General features: G+C 39.0%; 1 protein-coding gene across 1 annotated transcript in view; it reads right to left on the reverse strand.

Moving 5' to 3' along the window:
• Positions 1-3533: 3533 nt before the first annotated feature.
• The window catches only part of LOC131979570 (aryl hydrocarbon receptor-like), a 44274-nt gene continuing 27496 nt past the window's right edge, over positions 3534-20311 (reverse strand). Inside the window, exons 3-11 of the mRNA XM_059343604.1 lie at positions 18780-18874; positions 14977-15066; positions 13095-13227; positions 11953-12086; positions 11054-11256; positions 10675-10784; positions 8355-8496; positions 6418-8029; positions 3534-4287 (exon numbers count right to left, since the gene is read on the reverse strand). Coding sequence (XP_059199587.1) covers positions 4138-4287; positions 6418-8029; positions 8355-8496; positions 10675-10784; positions 11054-11256; positions 11953-12086; positions 13095-13227; positions 14977-15066; positions 18780-18874 — 2669 coding nt within the window. The 3' untranslated portion in view covers positions 3534-4137. The remainder of the gene's footprint in view (positions 4288-6417; positions 8030-8354; positions 8497-10674; positions 10785-11053; positions 11257-11952; positions 12087-13094; positions 13228-14976; positions 15067-18779; positions 18875-20311) is intronic.

Here is a 20311-nt window from a genome sequence, read left to right on the forward strand (position 1 = left end):
ATTAAATGTGCATTGAACGACCACCTTGTTCTCCTCATTCATCAAAATGCATCCTGTCTGACAGTGTAAAACCCCAAACTATTCAATTTAATTCAATATAGGATGAAAACAAACAAATCCTGACATTTAAGAAGCTGGAATGTTTGATATTTTTGCTTGAAAAATGAAGAATGATCAGTAATTATGCACTGACTTCTCAGAGTTAATGTGGTAATGATTTATTGATGTTCAAATGCTTCACATAGCACCTTTACATGTCAGGGGTCCACAGTAAGGAGTCTCCTGCTGCTTTCTGTCTGAGTGAATAGAAAAACTGGAGGGCTCAGAGAGGGAGACATGAGCATGAGTGGTCAGTTATATGCAAGATGTTTGTGTTGTTTTTTTTTCCCCACTTTTTGTGATTGAAGAGATCCTCTTATTTCAAAAGGAAGAAAAGAATACATTAGAGAAACAAGCAGTCCAAGGACACAAGTCAAAACTGCAACACCTACTCCTTGTCCTGTTAGCATGTTAATGTTACCGTGGCTAAAGAAAAGACGAAATTAAACTCTCCAACATTATCGCCTATTAAACAAGTCTCAGTAGTATGGCACCATTTTCAGGCTGTCATAGAGTCCAGTGTTTCGTGATGAGAGTAGTATTTACAATTAAAAAACAAACAAAAAAAAGAATCAACAAAAGGAGTTTGATAAGTGTTTTAAAAATAGTGCTTGAAACGAGTGACTTGACGTAAAACTATGTACATACCTGTATTTGTCAAAGCTTGCTTGCCTTTATATACACATCTTTTTTTTCACATTGTTAATAAGTCACATCAATCATATTAAATATAGCAAACATTTCAGCTGTAGTAAAAAGAAAAAAGGGAAAGAAAAACGAGTCAATTCGAATGACATGTAACCACGCGTGTATCACATTTCAACATAAAACATAGAACAATAATATTAATACCAATAGTAATTACATTATTTCAACAATTAAAATGGAAATCTCTTTTCAGCATCTCTTCGCCATGGAATAATTCTACTCTGCATCATTTTTCCAGTCATTATGCTATGTACAATAAACATTCAGATCTGTATCCTTCCAGTAGAGATCTCTTTTTTAATACTCACATTTGGTTTTTCAGTGTTTGCCATTCTGTAACTGCTCTGAGATGTTGTGTAGACCTGAAATTACTGACCTGATATATATATCGCCAAGCTTTTTTTATACCATTTTTACAGAAAAAGTCTGCTGAGAAGATTGATATAATTCCATCTCTGTGTGTTTATATCAATCTTTGCTTCTTCCAGCCGACATAAGAGGATTTAAAGACTATTTCTTTAAAAACTCAGATTGTTCTGTAACAGAGTTGTGTCTGGATTCACTGATTCCCTCGGGAGAGCAAGTGCAACCACTGCTTAGCTAAGAGGATGACAAAGCATTACTTTTTTTGTTGTTTTTCTTTTTGTACAAGAGAATGTCTTACACATCAACTTCAAAACAATCAAGAATGCGTAACTTGCTGCAGGAATAAATACAGAAAAATCTTCTAATCAAGTCAACTTTTTAAACAAAAAACAAAAAAGAAAGAAAAAAAAAAACTCATCCAGAGGTCCAAGATTATCAACATCATCAACGACGACAAAAAAAATAGTTCAAGTGGAGAAAGATAAAAATGATGACACTAACAATTGTACAGAAGTGTTTGTGCTTGTGAGGACATTAACCCATCACCTGAAATGTGCCTCAAATAAAGAATAATATAAAAAGAAAAAAATTGCAAACTGGTCCAAGTTGCATCAGTACCTTCAAAGATAAGCAGGTTTAACCCCAGTATCCCTGACTTCTGCATACAGTGGGTGCTTGAAATAAAGTGCAGGATATTTCTAGCTATAATTTCCATATTCCATACTTTATTCAAACACACAGTATATATGTATATATATATATAAGGATTAATCTCATTTGTTGACGAGTCCAACAAAGAAATCACCGAACACGGAAAGATTACATTCTTGTAGCATGACGAAAATCTATGAGCGATGCTGTTATCTGTCGACTGCCAGCAGTAAAGACCGCTAATCATGTTTAAGAGTTGCACTGACGGGGATAAAGAGTGTGTGTTTGTTTTTATGGTGCGTTCAGATACAAAGCGAAAGGAATGACTCGAAAACCAAATAAAAAATAAAAAGCATTGACAAAGAACTGCATTAATGCTCAGACAGATACTAATATTCCTCTGTACATTCATACAACATCTCCTCGCCTCATTTTGTTTCAACTATTCCTCCGACCTGTACGACTACACAGATTTGTTTTCTGACTCTCTAATACGACCCACAGGAAAGTTTCCTGAATAACCAGGAGCTGGAGTTAAACACGTCCTCATACCTGACAGGTGGTTATTGTTGGGAAACAGTTCGGTTTAGGCCACATAACTACTTGGTTAGATTAAGTAAAAGATCATTATTTGAGTTACAATGAAATTTTTCAATTTTAACTGTATGTAGTGTAAGTACTTTATGTAGTTATGCATTGGATGTAAAATATGATGTAGTTATGTTAAATTAAAAATAACAAGGGCTGTCGATTGATTAAATGCAATTCTTTTCTTTTTTTTTCATCTTAAAACTGTAGCTTGTAATAATGGATATTTGTCTGTAAAGGGGAGATTCGTTGTTAAAAAAAAAAAAGCAAGCTTCCATTTTTTCCCAACCTATGAAAATGATCATGCCTTTTTCCACGCCAAAATTTGCTAATAAAAGATAATTACAACATGGCTGGTACCAATGGATTCCTAAACTCGGCCCGCTGCAGCATTGAACTTTTCTTGTTTAATTATTTTACCATGTTAAATATTATTAATTAATTTATTTAACATGATTAATTTCAAATTAATCACAAAAATGTATGTTTATTTTTTTATTTTGACAGCACTAAAAAAAACGTAACGTTGATTTCTGATCTCACATGGGCCATAAACAGCTGTCTCCTGGGTCACAATCCTGTGTTTGTTTGAATCATCCCCCTCGTTTAAGGCTAGAAAGCATCAGTCATGTGTGAATATTAAGTTTGTATTATGTCACAATCCTCGTTTTAAATAATCCCACCGATCCCACCTTTGCCTCTGATTGGCCCTAACCTTCACCAGTCTCATTCCTCATGTATTGCTCTTGCGAGAGTTTCAGACAAAGCTCATCACATATCACCAAAGCCCCCCTCCTCCCTTCGCAGACTTTGTCACTCTTTATACCAAGACTTCCTCCTTTGCTCCTGACATAATTATAACAGCCAATAGAGCTCGCTGCCAAAAGCAAAATCTCAAAAGCAAGGTCTTAATCTGATGATTATTTCTTTATTGTTTTGTATAATAAAATGTCACAAAATGCTGGTCACAAAATGTGAATCTAATGTCCTCAGATATCTGACTGACAGTCCTAAACTCCAAACTATTCAATTTAATTTAATATAGGATGAAGAAAACCAGCAAATCTCAAATGATATTTAAGAAGCCAGAAGCAGCAAACGTTTGGTGTTTTTGCTTGAAAAATGACTAAAAATATTAATCAGTTTTCTATTCATTGACTTATTGTTCTGGTGAACAAGCATTAATCATTTACCAATAACACCTAATTTGAACCCAATACATGTACATTTATTACATCTGTACATCTATGTAATCTTGCTCTTTCACGGCAAATAACAAAATCCAATATGACATGAGAGAAGTGTGTTTTCCTTAGATTTAAATATTGAATAATCCATTGTTTTCCTTTGCTTCTAACTCTAAATTCTGCTTTGTGTTGTATCTGAACGCAGATCTGTGAAACTCATCTTTAAAAACTCATATTTACCTCTCTGTAATACTTCAAATAAACTCAAAACTGAGCACTCTTGACTGCATTATTGTAAACATAGGACTCATATGATAATATGACTTGAAATACAACACAATGATCCCCCATCCCCACCCCCTCCCACCCACACGCTCACAAAAAAGAAAAGAAAATACAAACTGGAAATGAAAGAAATGAAAAAACATATAGGCCTACGTTTATTGAGCTTTGTTTGTTGTGTCATCTAGATGTATAAGGCTGGTCCAGTCATTGTGTGTTTCAGAGTCCTGCTGCATGACTGTTCCTGGTCAGCTGGTCAGAGGTAGAATCCTGTGGCTGGAGGGTCGGGGAGGCTGGACAGAGTCTCAGGGCCGGGCATCTGGACAGCAGGGGGCGCTGCGCCGTTTCTGTTGGGCAGAGCACAGCCTCCTGGGTAAGCACTGCTCAGGATGCAGCCGTTCTCCATCTGCATGGGACAGAAAGCCTTCATGAATACATAATATTAGTCAATAAAGTCATGTGAAACAATTTCAAAATATGTATTATTACACTTCCTATTTTTTATTTCTATTTTGTTATTTATATGCGGCTTGGTTGACAAATGGTGCACATTTAATTTCCTAACAGTAAGGGAGATATCATTTGTATATGCTATGTAGATTATTGGTTACGGTGTAAATATTTACTAAGATATAAGAATGCTTTCAAAAATAGAAATGTTAATAATTTATTTTCATCAATTAACAAAATGCAAAGTGAGTGAACAGTTCATTATAACAGTGATAGTTCATTATTTCTTAATATTAACAATATTAGAATGTATTACAACTATGAGAATGCAAAAACATCTGTAAGTGTTAATATAAAGTATTATGATACATGTTCTTATAAGTCATTTTAAAATGCATTGCAGTAATCATCATCATGCATTATGCATATCTATATGAGTGATTTAAACTATATTTATACAGTGTTTGTAAGCATTTTATAATGCATTATAAGTACGCACAATCTTTGCAGGAAGTTTGTGTGAAACAAGCCAATTTTGGATGCATCATTGAGGCTTGGCACTAATACCTCTTAAAATCAAGAAGGCCTAGAGAAGCTTTAGTGACCCCTTGTGGGGGCTGAAACCCCCAGGCCGCCCCGGTTGTGCACTACTGATAAAAAGTGGAAGCAATTCTGAAAAAAACAGAACCACTGTGATGCAGATTGAATCCCTCAGCATCCAGAAAGCAAAATATTCAATGTTCAGCTCTATTTTCAGTTTTGTTATTTAGTATTTTCTAGTACAGAAACAAATATAACATTTCAGACTGTTAAATAAACTTGTGTTTGCTGGATGAATGTGTATCATTCTCTGTCATTATTTGGTTGGGAAACTGTGCACATCTCTTCTCATTCTGTCTGCAGACACTTTGCATCTCTGCAGCAGATAGAAACAACAGCGCATCGCTCCCAGTTTTTGTAGGTCGTAGCACATCATGTCTTTTGAATCTCTGAATATGAAGCAATGACCCAAAATGAACAAAAAAAACAAGACACATATGTTGAAAAAAGAGCAGCACTGTGCCTTTCTTAGGTCCCTGACTCCGATTGGAAACTCTTCTCCTCTTCTGGCATAAAAACTTGTTCAGGCTGCCACTAAATATTACTCTCATTTCATTCAACTGTGATCCATTTAGCAAACATTTAGTGGGTTTAAAAAAGTACTCAACTATAACATAAATACATTACACGTTTTATGAGATAAAAAGGAGAATTTCTTTGGATTTATGTGTACAAGCCATTGACTATTTGCGTTTAAAAGCAAGAAACAATATGATATGAACACTAAATCTTCTGCCATGATCTGCCATGCATCCTGTAAGTGCCATGAATATTAACAGCAAATCTGAAAGGACGTTCTCAATACATTTTGTCAGAAACTAAAGTGAAAAAGTTGAGCTGTTGATTGAGTTAAATAGAAATTGTGCAGATCACTGAAATAGTTGATTTTTGTGGGATTAGGCCTGTCACAACCACAATTGATTTATCATATTATACATGGATATTACACTTTAGCCAATGATGTTTGACAAACAGCAAGTTTTATTGACTGTTATAAGACCTGGGCGCAGAGCCTAAGCCCAATGATCAGAAATAAAAACATATTTTCTGCTCTGTTCTTTTATTTATTGAGGATATTTTAATATATCTTTCACATCCATGTGTGAATATTCTTAAGATTTAAAAGTGAATTGCTATTTGAAAGGGTATACTTGCATTATAATCCTATTATATTATCATTATATCAGTGGCATTAATTGTTGTTTTCTGGGATCATAAATACCTGAACTGCACACAAGCTTATTAAAAATTCAAGATAATTCAATCAAGACCAAAGTAGTTGTACAACTAACGATTTGTTTCTTTACCAACTAATCTGCTAAATATTTTCTCCATAAATTGTTTGGTCTGTAGAAAATCACACAAGAGGACATCATTAAATACCTTTTTTGTTCCACGAACAGTCCAAAACCCCCAAATATACATTCTACTATGGTTTTAGACCAGAAAAACAAATTCTCACATTTGAGAACCTCAGCATCCTCACCTTATTGGGACTGGGGTCATGAGGGATCTCAGAGGTAACTATGCCGTAGGGGTCTAACTGCCGGCAGGGCTTGGCCACTCCCAGGATCTGCTCCAGCGAGGCATTGGGGGGTGGGCACTGCGACAGGCTGGAGATGACCTGAGCCAAAGGAACCGGGATCTGCTCCTGCTGCCGTTTGTGGTTCATCCCCTGGAAGGACGAGACCGTGGACTCGGCCCCGTGCTGCTGTCCGCTCCTCCCGAACAAACTGCTTCCGCTAATCGTGTAATCCACATTGTCAATATCAGCCATGCTATAATCCATGCAGGAATCTAGTGAGGTGTTTGTCAGAGGTTTTTGGCCGTTATCGAGGCAGGAGTTGCTGCCCAGACTCTCGCTGAACCCGTAGTCCTGCCACTGGGATTTTGCAGCCGAGTGCTCCGAGCTGGAGACACCGCACAGTCCGTTGAGGTTGGCTGCCTTCTGTTTGGCGTGGCACTGCTGTGAGAGATGGTTCTGCATCCTGGGCTGCTGCTGCTGCTGCTGCTGAAGGTAGTGTTGATGCGTCTGATGAAGCTCTCTGTCCAGCTCCGAGGCTTTGCCGTTGAAAAGAGTCTGTTGTGTTTTATAATGTTGTATCCCTGCACTAGCTAGAATGTCCTGGGCTGTCCATTGTCCATTGGTGATTGATTGACTTTGCCCCAGCAGCTCCCCGTTAACTATCGTGTTTGCCAAATGGTCACTCTGCTGCTGGCCCCAGTCGTGCGCCACTTTACCCGGCCGCATATTGAGGTGCTGCTGCATCTGCTGGGACAGCTGGACAATGGGAGCCTGCCCCATGGGAGGAGGCTTGTGGTGAGGAAACTGCATTTGCACGTTAGTGTCAGAAGTGGCATTACTTTCAGGAAGCAACGCCGTTGTTGTGGCTGTCACCGAGGCAGTAATGGGAGGCACCTGTCCTCCATGCTCCGTGGACTCAATCTTCCCCTCTATGGAGTCGTAGATATATGAAAGGATCTCGTCGTTTGTCAGCAGGTCGTCCAAGGTGGGCACCCGCTCGGGGTCCATCTCCACTCTGATCATCCGCTCATCCAGCAGCAGCAGCTCCAGGTCCTCGGCGCTCAGCCCGAGCCCCTCCAGAGCTCCAAACAGGTCGCCGTTCGAACAACCCCCCTCCTCCGAATCCACAACCCCTTGACTTTCCAAAGACAGGGAGTCCAGGGTAGCAAGCAGCGGATCAAAGCTGGTGCCTGGCTCTGTAAGACCCGGACCAAGCACTCCGTTGCTCGGCTCGTCCCAGCTCCTGTGCAAGCTGGAGGGTTCAGAGTCAGAGAAGCCCATTTGGTCTCCGAAGAAGCTATGGAAAGACATTTTGGGCTCCAGGGCGGGCTGGCAAACGTACACAGACTCATCCTGACTCATGAGTGCCCCGAGAAGAGAGCCGGGGTCCAGACCATCCCTCACCAACCTTTCAGTCCGGCTCTTCTTTGACTTACTGCCATTTTTCTCATGGCTTCCATCTCTAAAGGCGGCTATGGGATGGTTGGACTGGTAAAGCAGGGCCTCACCTGTGGCATAGGTAAAGGGTAGATGCATGGAGCGCTTACGCAAGTGTTCTCCTCCCTCTTCATCCCTGGACAGACAGAAAACAGGATTATTGTCTGGAGACAACTTGTTGTGTAGGATCAAAGCTGCTGGCTCATTGCTGGTTTGTTCCTTACCCAATTTTCCACGACTGGAGCCATTTTGTAAGTGTCATATGTGTTTTAATTATATTTAATATTGTGTGTCACATTATTACTACTATACTAACTATAAGTTAAATATATATTCCCTGCATGAATCACATTAAAACATTGGAATATCATGATCACCATATAAACTTATTGGATCAATGTTTGTTTTTTTTGCTACATTTTGTCGGTTTACAACACAACATAAATGGATAGTAAACATACAAAAGAGGCCTCTGGGTGGCGATGATGTAGTCAGGTTTGCCGTTCTTGTACACCAGCCTGGCATTGGCCTGAACCCACTTCCAGCGGTTCTCCTTGGTGAGGAGCCTGAACACAGTCAGTCCGCTCTCTCCGGTCTTCATCACTAAACATAGGGAACACAAACACAGCTGTAATGAGTGGACTGTTCTACAAAATTAATATAAACGCCATAAGAAGCACTTTGTATCAGCAGTAAATGAAAGGTAAAAAAAACAAAACAGTGCCTATGTAAGGGTACTTCTAATAAATGCAAATTTATTACAAAAATCCTGTAAAAGTGGAAGTTGTAGCCTTCTGATGGAAATTTAAGGATCAGAATTTTCTATGTTGTTCCGAGCTCCAAGTTCAGACTTTCAGTGTAAATTAAACACACCATAAGGCGTTACGGTAAGAACATGTTAGACCCGCCTTCAAAAAGCAAACACATGTAGCTTTCAAAATAAGAGCACATGGATGTGTTAGCAGAGTCCACCACTGAATTTGTAAGAAGACTGTCAAAATATGATGCCTTAAATAAAACATGGAAGAACCCTTATTCTCCTTTACAATAATTCATAAAACATATGAAATGATTAAGATGGAATAGTTTTATTAGAATGTGTGAGAGGCACCAAAGTTAGGCTTTTAGGGCAAAAATGTTCTCCGGGTGAGCATGCAACAATACAACAATGCACTGAGTGATCTATATTTGACTCAGATAATGGAATGTTGTATTTGGATAATGAGCTCTTACACAAGACCATCTTGATATAAAAATGCTCCTCTAAGCAGAATGTCAGAGCCCATTAAGGTCTATCTTTTGTTTGGAAATCACGGGCAGTAAAATGGGAAAGGGACTCCTCCAGCACACTGCTGCATCAGGCTGAAAGGTCAGCTCTGTGTCAAGGTCCTACAGTACTTCTTGCTCTTACATCTTGATTTAACCACAGTGACCTTTGCACCGCAGAGAGAGCGAGCGGTCGCTAACATATCTGACCTCTGAAGTGTTTGTGCTGCTGTATGGATCATCTCTGATGCTTTGCTCAAGCAGTGGATTTGTCGGGCCTATCCTCTCCTCTGGCAGCTCTACAGCTTTGCTCAATCTGCTCCGTAATCCAGTGGGATTACTTGCGAAAGCTGTCTGAACTCTCTGACCAGGTTAGGACCAGACCGCCTCAACTTTTTCCTGACAGGACTGAATCTAAAATAGCAACATGTTTCTGTCGGGTGAACATGGAAGATGGATGGATTCTAATTACATATTATAAAACAACTTTAGACGATATAATAACCCTCTCTGTTGAGTCATTAAAGGGACAGTTTACCCATCAAAAATACATTCTTCATCAGTCTAGATTAATTATGTGTGTTTAAATAACTCAACAGTCATGTTTTTCTCCAGAATCCACACACCTTGTTAGCAGTTTCATGTTGGATCTATTTTCTTTCCACTAATGCCACCAGCCAACCGCATCAGAATGAAACATGCTTTACTCATGAACAAGAAGCAATACTATTGAGGTTTCAATGTATTTTTGGCACTTTGAGCAACACAAACCTATCCTATTTTGTTCCATTTTACAGCCAATATCTCTAAACATTTGTCAGCTCACACTAAAACAATCTAGATGGACAAATATCTCTATAGGTCAGAGGAAAATAATTTATTTTAGAGATAACTTTTTCCACATGTCAAATAAAGGCATAAAGTGCTCCCAAAATTACTTAAAATGTAATTTGTCATCCTTAGATGTGTTTCATGAAGTCTTGAAATGACACATTGTATTAGCAGAATATAGCATTCTGTAATTTGTTTTTGAGGATTTTTTGTCGACCAGTAACTCAGGATGCTGCTGCATAATCAAAAAGACTCAGTGGAGAGAGAGAGAGGAGGTGCTTTTGCTGCAATTAAATCTTTAAATTTGTGTTGGTGAAAGTTTTATTGCCATACTTCTACATGATAGATAACTACGTTCTGTTTACTTAAATCACAGTATTTTGTGCAAATTCTAATGTCATGAAATATTTTTTTTTACTTTTACAAAAAACAGCATCTTTTCTCACCAATATGTGGTAAACACAAGACAAATAATTTGGTTGGCTACTGTAAAACCTCACCTGTTTGATTATCATCATTACTTTGACATTTTCTACCTTTATTAGCACCAGGAGAGAAATGAAAGGAAACATGGTCCTGCAACAAAAGTCCCCAGCAAACTCAACTCAAATTCGCAAATGTTGTGGTTCATGTTGTTCATGGTGTTTTAACCATGAATCAACAGCTTTGATAAGCAGAACTTACTTCTGACATGGTTCTCTGCGCAGTACAACATGTCTGCTGCATGGATGAACTGGTAGCCAGATCCTCGGACCCGCAGTTCAGCCTCTGTGTACCCCAACACGATCTTCCCCCTGTACAAAAAATCTACATAATTAGTCTGCAAAACATTGTTTGTAGTGCAAACATCTATAAACCAAATAACACCACACATGCTATTTTTCTTTTCCTACATGGATGTAACATTAATTCCTGGTAGTATTGCTTTATTCTCATATAAATCATCATACCAGAGCAAGTGGCAATACTAGAAGTCATGCAGCTTCATTAAATACAAAGCCCTGAGCAGAATATATTTACATTAAAACATGTGGAGTGTTTATGTTGCATGCAGGTATCTTACTTTGCATCACAGGCCAGCGGTGTGAAGTCCAGCTTGTGTTTGGTTCTGAAGATCATGTTCTTGGTCCTGATCTCCAGGATGGATGGAGGCTGCAGAGGAGTCGCAATGGCGAAAAGGGCGAGCTGAGGCGGGGCCTTTCCCCCGTTCTCCTGCCGCTGGTTCTGTCCATGCAGAAACTTGAGCCTGCCCTGGATGTTCAGAGCCTGGAATGAAAGGAAAATAAATGCATGTGTTGATATCTACGAGCCCCCACAGAGTAGCTTCTGCAGACATTACTCTGATATGTTCTCATGCCTATCACAATAAATGTGATGGGGCTGTATTTTAAGAAAACACATAATAATATTTTCTGCATTTCAGTTAAGCACATGCCTTCAGCATTATTCAATACTCTGCTGTCGATCCATGTGCTCTATACATGCCTAATTCAGACATTGTTTATTAAAGTTTTGTTAAAATAATGTTTCCATCTCAAAACTCACACACAACATACTACCAAAGAAACAAGAAGTCAATTCTTAGTTTAACTACCTGACACTATTTTCTTAAAGGGATATCTCACCTCAAAATAAAATGCACATATTGTTATGTCTTACCTGTCTAAAATGAATCGATGTTCTTTCTCTTTTTTTTGTGTCTCTTAAAAGCAGTTTGGCAATGGAAGCAGTATTTCTATCTATCTATAAGAGTGATATATGTCTTATTTCTAATGCATAACAGTAGATCTGTGTGAGCAGGTGGAGAAGTGGGAAATCTTGTGTGAATGGACTTAACGTCCGACACAGACCTGTACTTGCAGCAGACAGTACAAGTGAAGTCAACAGTCATTCAGGTCTTGTTAAAATTAGCTTTAGCCTTTAGGTTTTCTCTCTCTTTTGTTTTTTTAACATCCAACCTACAAGAAAGCCGGAGGAGTTGTCCAGGAGGCAGCGAAAGCGACAGACAAAGCTCCTCTCCAGGAAGGACGAGTTCTCTGGAGGAAGCTGCTCGGGGTTGTAGGTGATGACAGCTGAGCTGCTGTCCGGTTCCATCTCTGTAATAAAAAAAAATATGATTTTATTTCACTGACAATGACTGCAAAGTAGAGCATGTGAGAATCTGGTATTCAAAACCCAGTGAACTAATGATCCTGCTCAAAAAAGAATTTGATCGAATTTATCAAAATAACTGCCTAGCTCACATATTGAGTTTCACTCTGAATTTGCCACATTATGGAGGCTAGAGATTGTCTGAAAATTAGTTTAGATCTGAAAACCTCAACAGTAAAGGCTTTTCAAATGCAGAGCACATATCATGCTGCCCTTTGCATTTATTATTGAGCTTAACTTTAATCTTGCTTGTATTTATTGGCCATTCTCTGTCCAGAGAAAACTCTGTGTTGACCAAGTGACAGTACTGGTCTCAGTTAAGATGGGGGCAGACTGTAAAGTGCTTCTCAGTGCTGGTGCAGGATAGTTGTGTCAGAGCTGTGGCTCTTATCCTAAACACATCCCTCAGAACCAAAGCACAGGGACGTAAGCATCTTAAAACCCAAATACAGATCTGGGACCACTTCACCGCCTAAGCCACCGTGGAGATTACAGGGTCATGTGACTTCACCTGAGGATGGTCTTATAGCTTAATGCCTAAAACTGTGTGCACTTAACCATCTGATATTGATGTCCAAATGTGTATGTTCAGGCACACACAGACACAGTCTCCTGTTCACAACAATGTGTTACTTGGATGTAAAGCTTCCAGGTCAGGAAGCAACTATTCCACCAAACCTCAGCATTTGCAGTTAAATTGAAATAAACATTGAATATACCATGACTTATGGGAAGATGTGATTATGCAAAAAAAGATTCAATGCACCAAAAATTCCATGGTCACATAAAACAGTCCCTTCATCTCAACAAATAACTTCCTTGCAAATATGTTGCTTATGCTTCAGACAAGACTTTCAGTTTAAGAACCTTTATTCAGTCCCACAATGATCATGTAGTTTTCTTATTAATATTATGATTTATGTAGGAGGAGCCGAGAGGGAGAGAGTGATCACCTTGGGGTGAGTCTTGGGTGATGGCAGGTGCAGTAGCAGGCGGAGGATTCAGAGCCCAGTGCAAGTTTCTCCTGAGCTCCTGCTGGTCCTCCGTGTGGACCAGCTCGTACACACTCTGGTGCATGACATCCGTCTGAGAAACATAAATGAGAGGAAGAATTAGTTTACGCAATGCCCAAATAAAAAAGTACAGACATACAGGATGTAGAGAAAACGATACACCTGAACAAGAGCAAGTATTGGGATTCAACTCATACTGTGACTCTTCAGTCAGTGGTGGACTCGGGTAAAAAAAAAAATTAAAGAGGGCAATTCTTCAGTTTTTTTCACTTAAGGGCACCCAACATGATCGGAAATCTCTCTAGACTTAAATGTCCAGTCTTTTATGTTTCTATCAAAGAGATATCTTCTAGCTGACACCTGCTACTCTTTCTCTCTTCACAAACAAAAGGATTAATATTAGATTACTCCAAAGTTTGTGTATTATGTGATAGTACAGTGATGGAGCTTAGAATGCAGAATGTGGCAACAAATTCAAACTACAAAAGGATAAAATCTCTGAACAAAGTCTTCAGACTTTTTTCTGTCAAACATCACTTGCTGGTTGCTACATGTTAGCATGTTGTTAAAAGTTACTGCTTGGTCTCTGGGGAGCAGCTGTTCAGTGGTTGACACTGTGTTGCTGTGTGGCTGCAGTGGTTTCCTGCATGGTTGTCAGAGCATTGTTAGATTGTAGCAAAGGCATTACTTATTATCTTTGTAATGTAACTTATTGTAAGTCGCTTTGGACAAAAGCATCTGCTAAATGACATGTAATGTAATGTAATCTTTGTCTCCAGTCATTATCTAATTTTTATTATTTTATTGCAATTAATTGTTATTATCATGTATTTTTGTTTTGTCTTTTTATCTAATTTGTAATCGAAGTAAATGTTTCATTTTTATAATTTTTTATTGATCTTGTGCATTGGTCTTTCTATTGTCTTTTCTAAGATTTTTTTATGCTCTTTACTTGTTGTGTCTTATTAGTATCTGGTTAATTGTCTGTGCAGCACTTTGAACTGTACTAACCCGTATGAAAGATGCTATAGAAATACATTTTAGTTAATTCATTGCTATGTGGTTATTACAGTTTTTGGATGTTCCAATTGTGGTGTATGTTGGTTATTTAGTGTGTTTGGAGTGTTACTAGGGATGGTTTGTAGTTACCAACATGTGCAACTGCACTCGCAAAGGCAGTGCTGTTAGTAGAAGTATTGATAGCAGCAGCTGCAGTGGTAGCATCAGTAACAATCGTCACATCGGCCTGTCAGCATGTGTGTGTATGTGTGTGTGTGTGTGTGTGTGTGTGTGTGTGTGTGTGTGTCCAGCAGCATGTATAAAGAAACCCTCCCTATGCTCAGGTACACTCAGCTGTCCTGAGACTCTCAGTGTGCTGCTGCTCAGCTGGGCTGTGGGGCAGAGTTGTGTTTTTCACTGCGGCCCACTGCTGTGACTGGTGATTTGTACTAAAGGCCACGCTATATATAGGTCAGGGCTTTTTTGCTGCTGTTTGAGCCTCTGACTCTGCACCATGCAGCGAGCAGACCAATGGATCAAACAGGACCCCCGAGCCGCTCCCAGCAGAAGCTGCACGCAAGCCATCCATCCAGACCCAGCTATCAGTATATAAAACACAGCCTCTGGATGTTTTATACAAGGAGATATTTGCCTCTTTTGCTACATATGCTCCTGAAAATGTACGCTACAATGAATAAGAATGACTGACGTCAGATTTCTCATGTCTTCAACACATTAGAATGACAGAAAGTTGCCCTTATGCAGTTTTATTTCTTATTCTGATTATGTTATACTAGTTGAGACAAGTATGATGATACAGCACCTGGTGGAAGCCCAAATAGTCCTGGATGGTGTGAGAGGAGTAGAAGATGGTCCCACTGGCAGTGAGAACCAGTACAAATCCGTTGAGAGCCTGTGAGTCAAACAGAATAAACACAAAAAGTTAACTCAGACTTCTCCTTACGTGAGAATTCTGTTTAGAAAACGGTGAACCACAATGTCTCATGTTGCCGTCAGACTGTAAACAATAACCAGCATGTGGAAGAGGGAGTCTTGGCACTGTTATCCATTATCTGAATATCAGCTGGCTACAGTGGAACCAAGACCATTCATACCTTCAGAGGCTAATTCGCCATCAGATCGAAAGCCTATAAGTTCCTAGACTGGCCCGATTTGTAATGCAACTGTGTTGAAACTAAATTAAATATTTTAAACCTAGATACAGAATAAATATGGACCTTAGTCACCAAGATATGTATGTAATGTGAAAACTGTCAACCCTTTGCTTTCATACCCTTTTTATTGATATGAATTATTATATGTCTTTCTATTTCTGTAGAAAGGAAAATTATTTACAGAATCCTCCATTTGTTCACTACAGCTGCAGTGTGGATACTGAGGTTAGTGACGTCTCAGCAGACGGCAGAACTATAGATGCTCTGATCAGAAGTGGAAGTACAGTAGGAAGGAAGGAAGGAAGGAAGGAAGCATGTTAGGTGTAATGGAGCACACTCTGTTTCTGTTCAAAGGGGAACAGCTGGTTCTTCATTTCCACCTCACTAGAAGCACTTGTGCCCTCTCCGGTACGGTAAAATCCCAGAAACAAATGCACAAACATACACGTAACGACACACACACACACACACACACACACACACACACACACACACACACACACACAGACCTGTCCTCACACGGCACCAAACATCCGTAACCAGCACCATCATCTGTTTCACAGAGTGCAGCAATGACTAACGTAGAGAGTTATTCTCTTTGATAATACACTGATGATTCACCACGATGATCTGCAACACTTCCTTCAGATTAAACACAAACACCCAAATGTCAAAGCTGAGTGTTTCACGCAAACAGCCAACAAACGGACGCTGAATTCTGCTTAATGATATTGCTTTTTACAGTTACACTAATCTTTCCCCGCAATTAACTCATTATTTCCCCATAACGTTGGTGTTAAATTTAGGAAAATTGCAAACCGCTCTTCTGCAGCTGCTGCTGGAAGTCAATGTGACGTGAAAAGCTGTGCAGAAATTGGGTCATATCTTTTAATACCAGATAGTCCACTCATGTGCACTCATTAACCTCCGAGCCGCAAATGATTTCAGTCAATCATAAGTAAGAGCGATGGCTTAGAGATTTTACACGAAAACAGAAGAAAATAAATAAATGAGAAGGACAGTCTACATGGTGAGGGCAGGTCGTTGTCAGTTTTTATCAGAAATAACCAATTCTATGTGTTTTTTCACCCCCAATAATGGCACAAATACAACAATTAATACATTCTGCCAAGTTTGTTCCATTTTCTAAGTCTGAATAATTGATATGCTCACAGCTCGTCTATAATTCACCACCGTCTGATGCGAAGAACAGCAAAGAAATCGGCTCACACTTCAGAAATAAACCTTACATTCCTCAGCCTGTGAACTGCTCACTGTCCGTCTCCCCTCTCATCCCCACTTAGGAGGAGGAGGAGGAGCAGGCCCCCTGTGGAACACTCACTCGCTCTTTCTCCAAATGAGCTTTCATTTCTCATTACCAACAAGCTGGGGAAATGTAGGCTTATCATAATAATAAAACGTTGGCGGTAGGGCCGGGGTACGGTGGGCCGGCTGCTTCCTCTCCTCTCTGGAATGCCAGTGTGATGCACATTTGGAGGAACTGGACTGGAAAATCAATGACTCCAGCAGATCCCAAAAAGATCTGGCAGCCGGCGAGCTCGCTCTCCACTCAATCACACATCCAGTGCAGAGGGCGCATAACCGCCGCAAACCAGGAGAGACTGTTTTCCTCCAGTTTCACTGAGATGGAATACAGATCTGTGGATCGCCTTTTCTTAAAAAGCTGAACTGTGACCTGAAACTCAACCAGTGAATTACAGTTTGTAACTGAAAAATTCTCAGTTTTTACAAAGAGATTTAATTATTGGGGTTTCATTTGAGCTTAACATTGGACCTCTTGCAGAAACATTCTGCTAAACTTCTCTTAATTTTCTGTTAAAAAAGAGATAAACTTCAGATGAATCAAACTTTCTTAACTATCCAAATTTGCTCTTACCCAGGTGTGCTGATTGAAGAATCTCACTACACCATAATTGTTTTTTCACAGAGGCAATGGCCCCTAACACTATATAAGGGCAGGTGTTGTGTGGAAATACAATTTCCAAAGATTAAAAGCTGTGAAAACAACATATTGTTCAATTAACTTAAACATGTGATTTCCAGGTTGTCAGTGCTGGTGTTACAGGGATTAAAAAACCTAATAAGATATAAATGCAACAAAATATATAATCTAAATCTGATTATACCATATTGATATTGTTCCTCAAATTTAAAACTTATGTTAACTTGTGTTTAAAAAGCACTTTGTGGACTGTGAAAACGAGCCGTTTTTTCTCATCTTGCTCTCGACTAAGATAAATATATATTTTTTTTAATTGGTGAATCTCAGAAATCAATAGGTAATAACAAGATAAGAAAAAAATTGGATACAAATAAAAGTAATAGAAATGGTTTGTCCGCTTGTATAATTGTCCACTGTTTTGTTATTTATTTATAGGTGATTAGCTCTGATGACCAGCCAAAGTATTCATAGTTCAAGAAAAATGTTTTTTTATTTCATTGTATTTTGAGCGGCAACATCACTAGAACAGAGCATGAGTAGTCATCGTCACCACTCTATGGTCAAAAGTATGCAGACACATTATATTACATCTATATATGGACATCTCTTTCTAAAACTATGGCTATAACAGCCTCCACTCTTCTGGTTTCAGGCTCTCAAACTGATTTTTGAGCCTGGCTGCAGCATCACTGAGGTCCCACATTGATGTTGGGTGAGATGGTCTGGCACACAGTGACAGATGACAGTGATGATACTTAAAAATGAATCCATCTGCCTGTGGCTTAGATAGCAAAAACTGTGCTGTTGTCAAAAAATTATATTACAAAACACTTTTCCTTGACCTCAATATAATTTCCTTTCATAAAGGATGGTCCAGTGTATCCTCTTCCAAAGGAGGTAAGACAGGAAGCATGAAACCTTTTCTGAGCATTTAGAGAATTTGACCAGCTCTTATCATGGCTGCCAACCACATACTTCCAGATCATTTATCTCAGTTAGGAATCTTAGTAACTATTTAACCACAGCCCAGGACTTCACCCTTGATAAATCACATTTGTATTCAAAGGAATCCATATTTAGGCAGAAAGCATTGTGCAACAAATTATCCCAAACAAAGAGCTCTTCAGGTCATATTTAGATCAGCCCAGTTTCCCTCAGCAGTCCAGCAGCAGACTGGCTTCAGTAAACAGTTCACTAATGTTTCATGAGGGCGCAGCAGACAGTGCCAGACGTATTGAGTGGTAAGCTGCCCTGAGCCTCTGAGCCGCTGTCATTGGCCTAAATAGATTTTGGGCACTTGGTCAGAAAACACGAGAGCAGTCCAGACACACAAACTGAATCAGTGCAGCTGACCATCAACAATCACCTGCCCCCAAAACATATCGAACATATTGAACACTGTGGTTTGGATGTTTGGAAAACACAGATAATGAGCCTAAAGCAATTAAAGAGTTCATTAAGATACATTAATACAGCTTTGATACTGACCTGCAGCAACAGTTCTCCTTCAGGAATCTTGTTCTCCACCACTCCTTTGCTGTCGTCATCACTCACACCAGCTGGAATCACTCCATTCAGGGCGACTGCATAGAGGGACAGACAGGGAGGGAGGGATGGAGGGAGGTGGAGGTGGAGAGAGGCAGACAGGTTCTTCAGTCTTGTGTTTGCAGAGCACTGCTGTGACTGTCACACTGCCTTATGCTGAGTATGTGGAGACTGCTGCATGCAGCTCATTAAACATTCATCACATGCATTCTGAAAGTCTAATTCACCAAATACAGACCTTTTATTTTGTCTAACTTGCTTACATCATTATTTGTATGATAACAGTGATATGCATGATAAAAGAAAAACACATAAACACATAAAGCTCTGAGGCTGCACAACACTGTGCATAGTGATGCACTTTTTACTGACTAAAGAGAACAAATATCTATCTGTTTGCCTTTCATGGACAATGAAAAAATCTATTCAACACTGACACAAACTAAATAAATATATGATCAAAAAGGGAATATGTAATACTTTTGATAATAAATGTGTACATTTTTAGTACCACATTAGTTTCAGCTTCACTCTTTGTCCTATATAAAATTTGGAAGGGTTACTGCCAAAGGCAAAGAAAGGCAAATGAAGGAGCATATACAATATAAAAAAACTATGCACACTATATGCCTCAAATACACATTGATTTACTGCACTATGAATTATTACAAAATACTTTATTATGAATGTTTGCACATGCAACACATTTTTAAGATGCTAAGGCAATTTGAGATTTTTTTTAGACCAAACAATCAATAAATTAAGAGAACAAACAGTGGATAAATCAGTAACGCCTACAAAAATACACTTCTCTGTTCTGCTCAGGGAATGAAACATGCCTAGATAAAATGTATATTGCATCATCATATCAATATATCTGTTATTGATGTAGAGCTTCTCCTCCCAAACGCAAAATAACTATTGGATCTCTGTTACCGACTTTGATGACAGTTCTGAGGTTCACAAACATAAACGTCTGCCGTTTCTGCAAACAAAAGGGATATATTTGCTTGTGCATACAGTAGTTCAAACATCATGTAAAACATGAAACATGCTGTTATTTAATGCTTTATACTAATGTCTGTATCATTTCACCTTCAGCCAATGTGCAAGCCTAGTTTGTGGCAAAGGGGATGGTTTACTACTTTAAACATTTTCAATCAAAGGGATTTAATAAAATAATAGGAAAAGAAAAAAAAATATTCAATGCAATCAAACTGGTAGATTTTTCAATGATTATTATTTTAAGACATAGAGCAGCAAGGTCTGAGTACCGAAACAGCAAGGGAAGCGCCAACAAAACACACAAGAGTTAACTGATCAAATGAAGACACCAGGACAGAGGAAGTCAGATTTCTTCCAGTTGACCGCAAATATCTACTTTTGTGGAGCAAACAAAATGAGATGAGAGAGCAGAGCTGATAGAGAACAGATTGTCATCTTTCCCAGAAATGCGTTGTTTCCACATTCAAGTG

The sequence above is a fragment of the Centropristis striata genome, chromosome 10 (genome assembly GCF_030273125.1).
Source record: "Centropristis striata isolate RG_2023a ecotype Rhode Island chromosome 10, C.striata_1.0, whole genome shotgun sequence".
NCBI lineage: Eukaryota > Metazoa > Chordata > Actinopteri > Perciformes > Serranidae > Centropristis > Centropristis striata.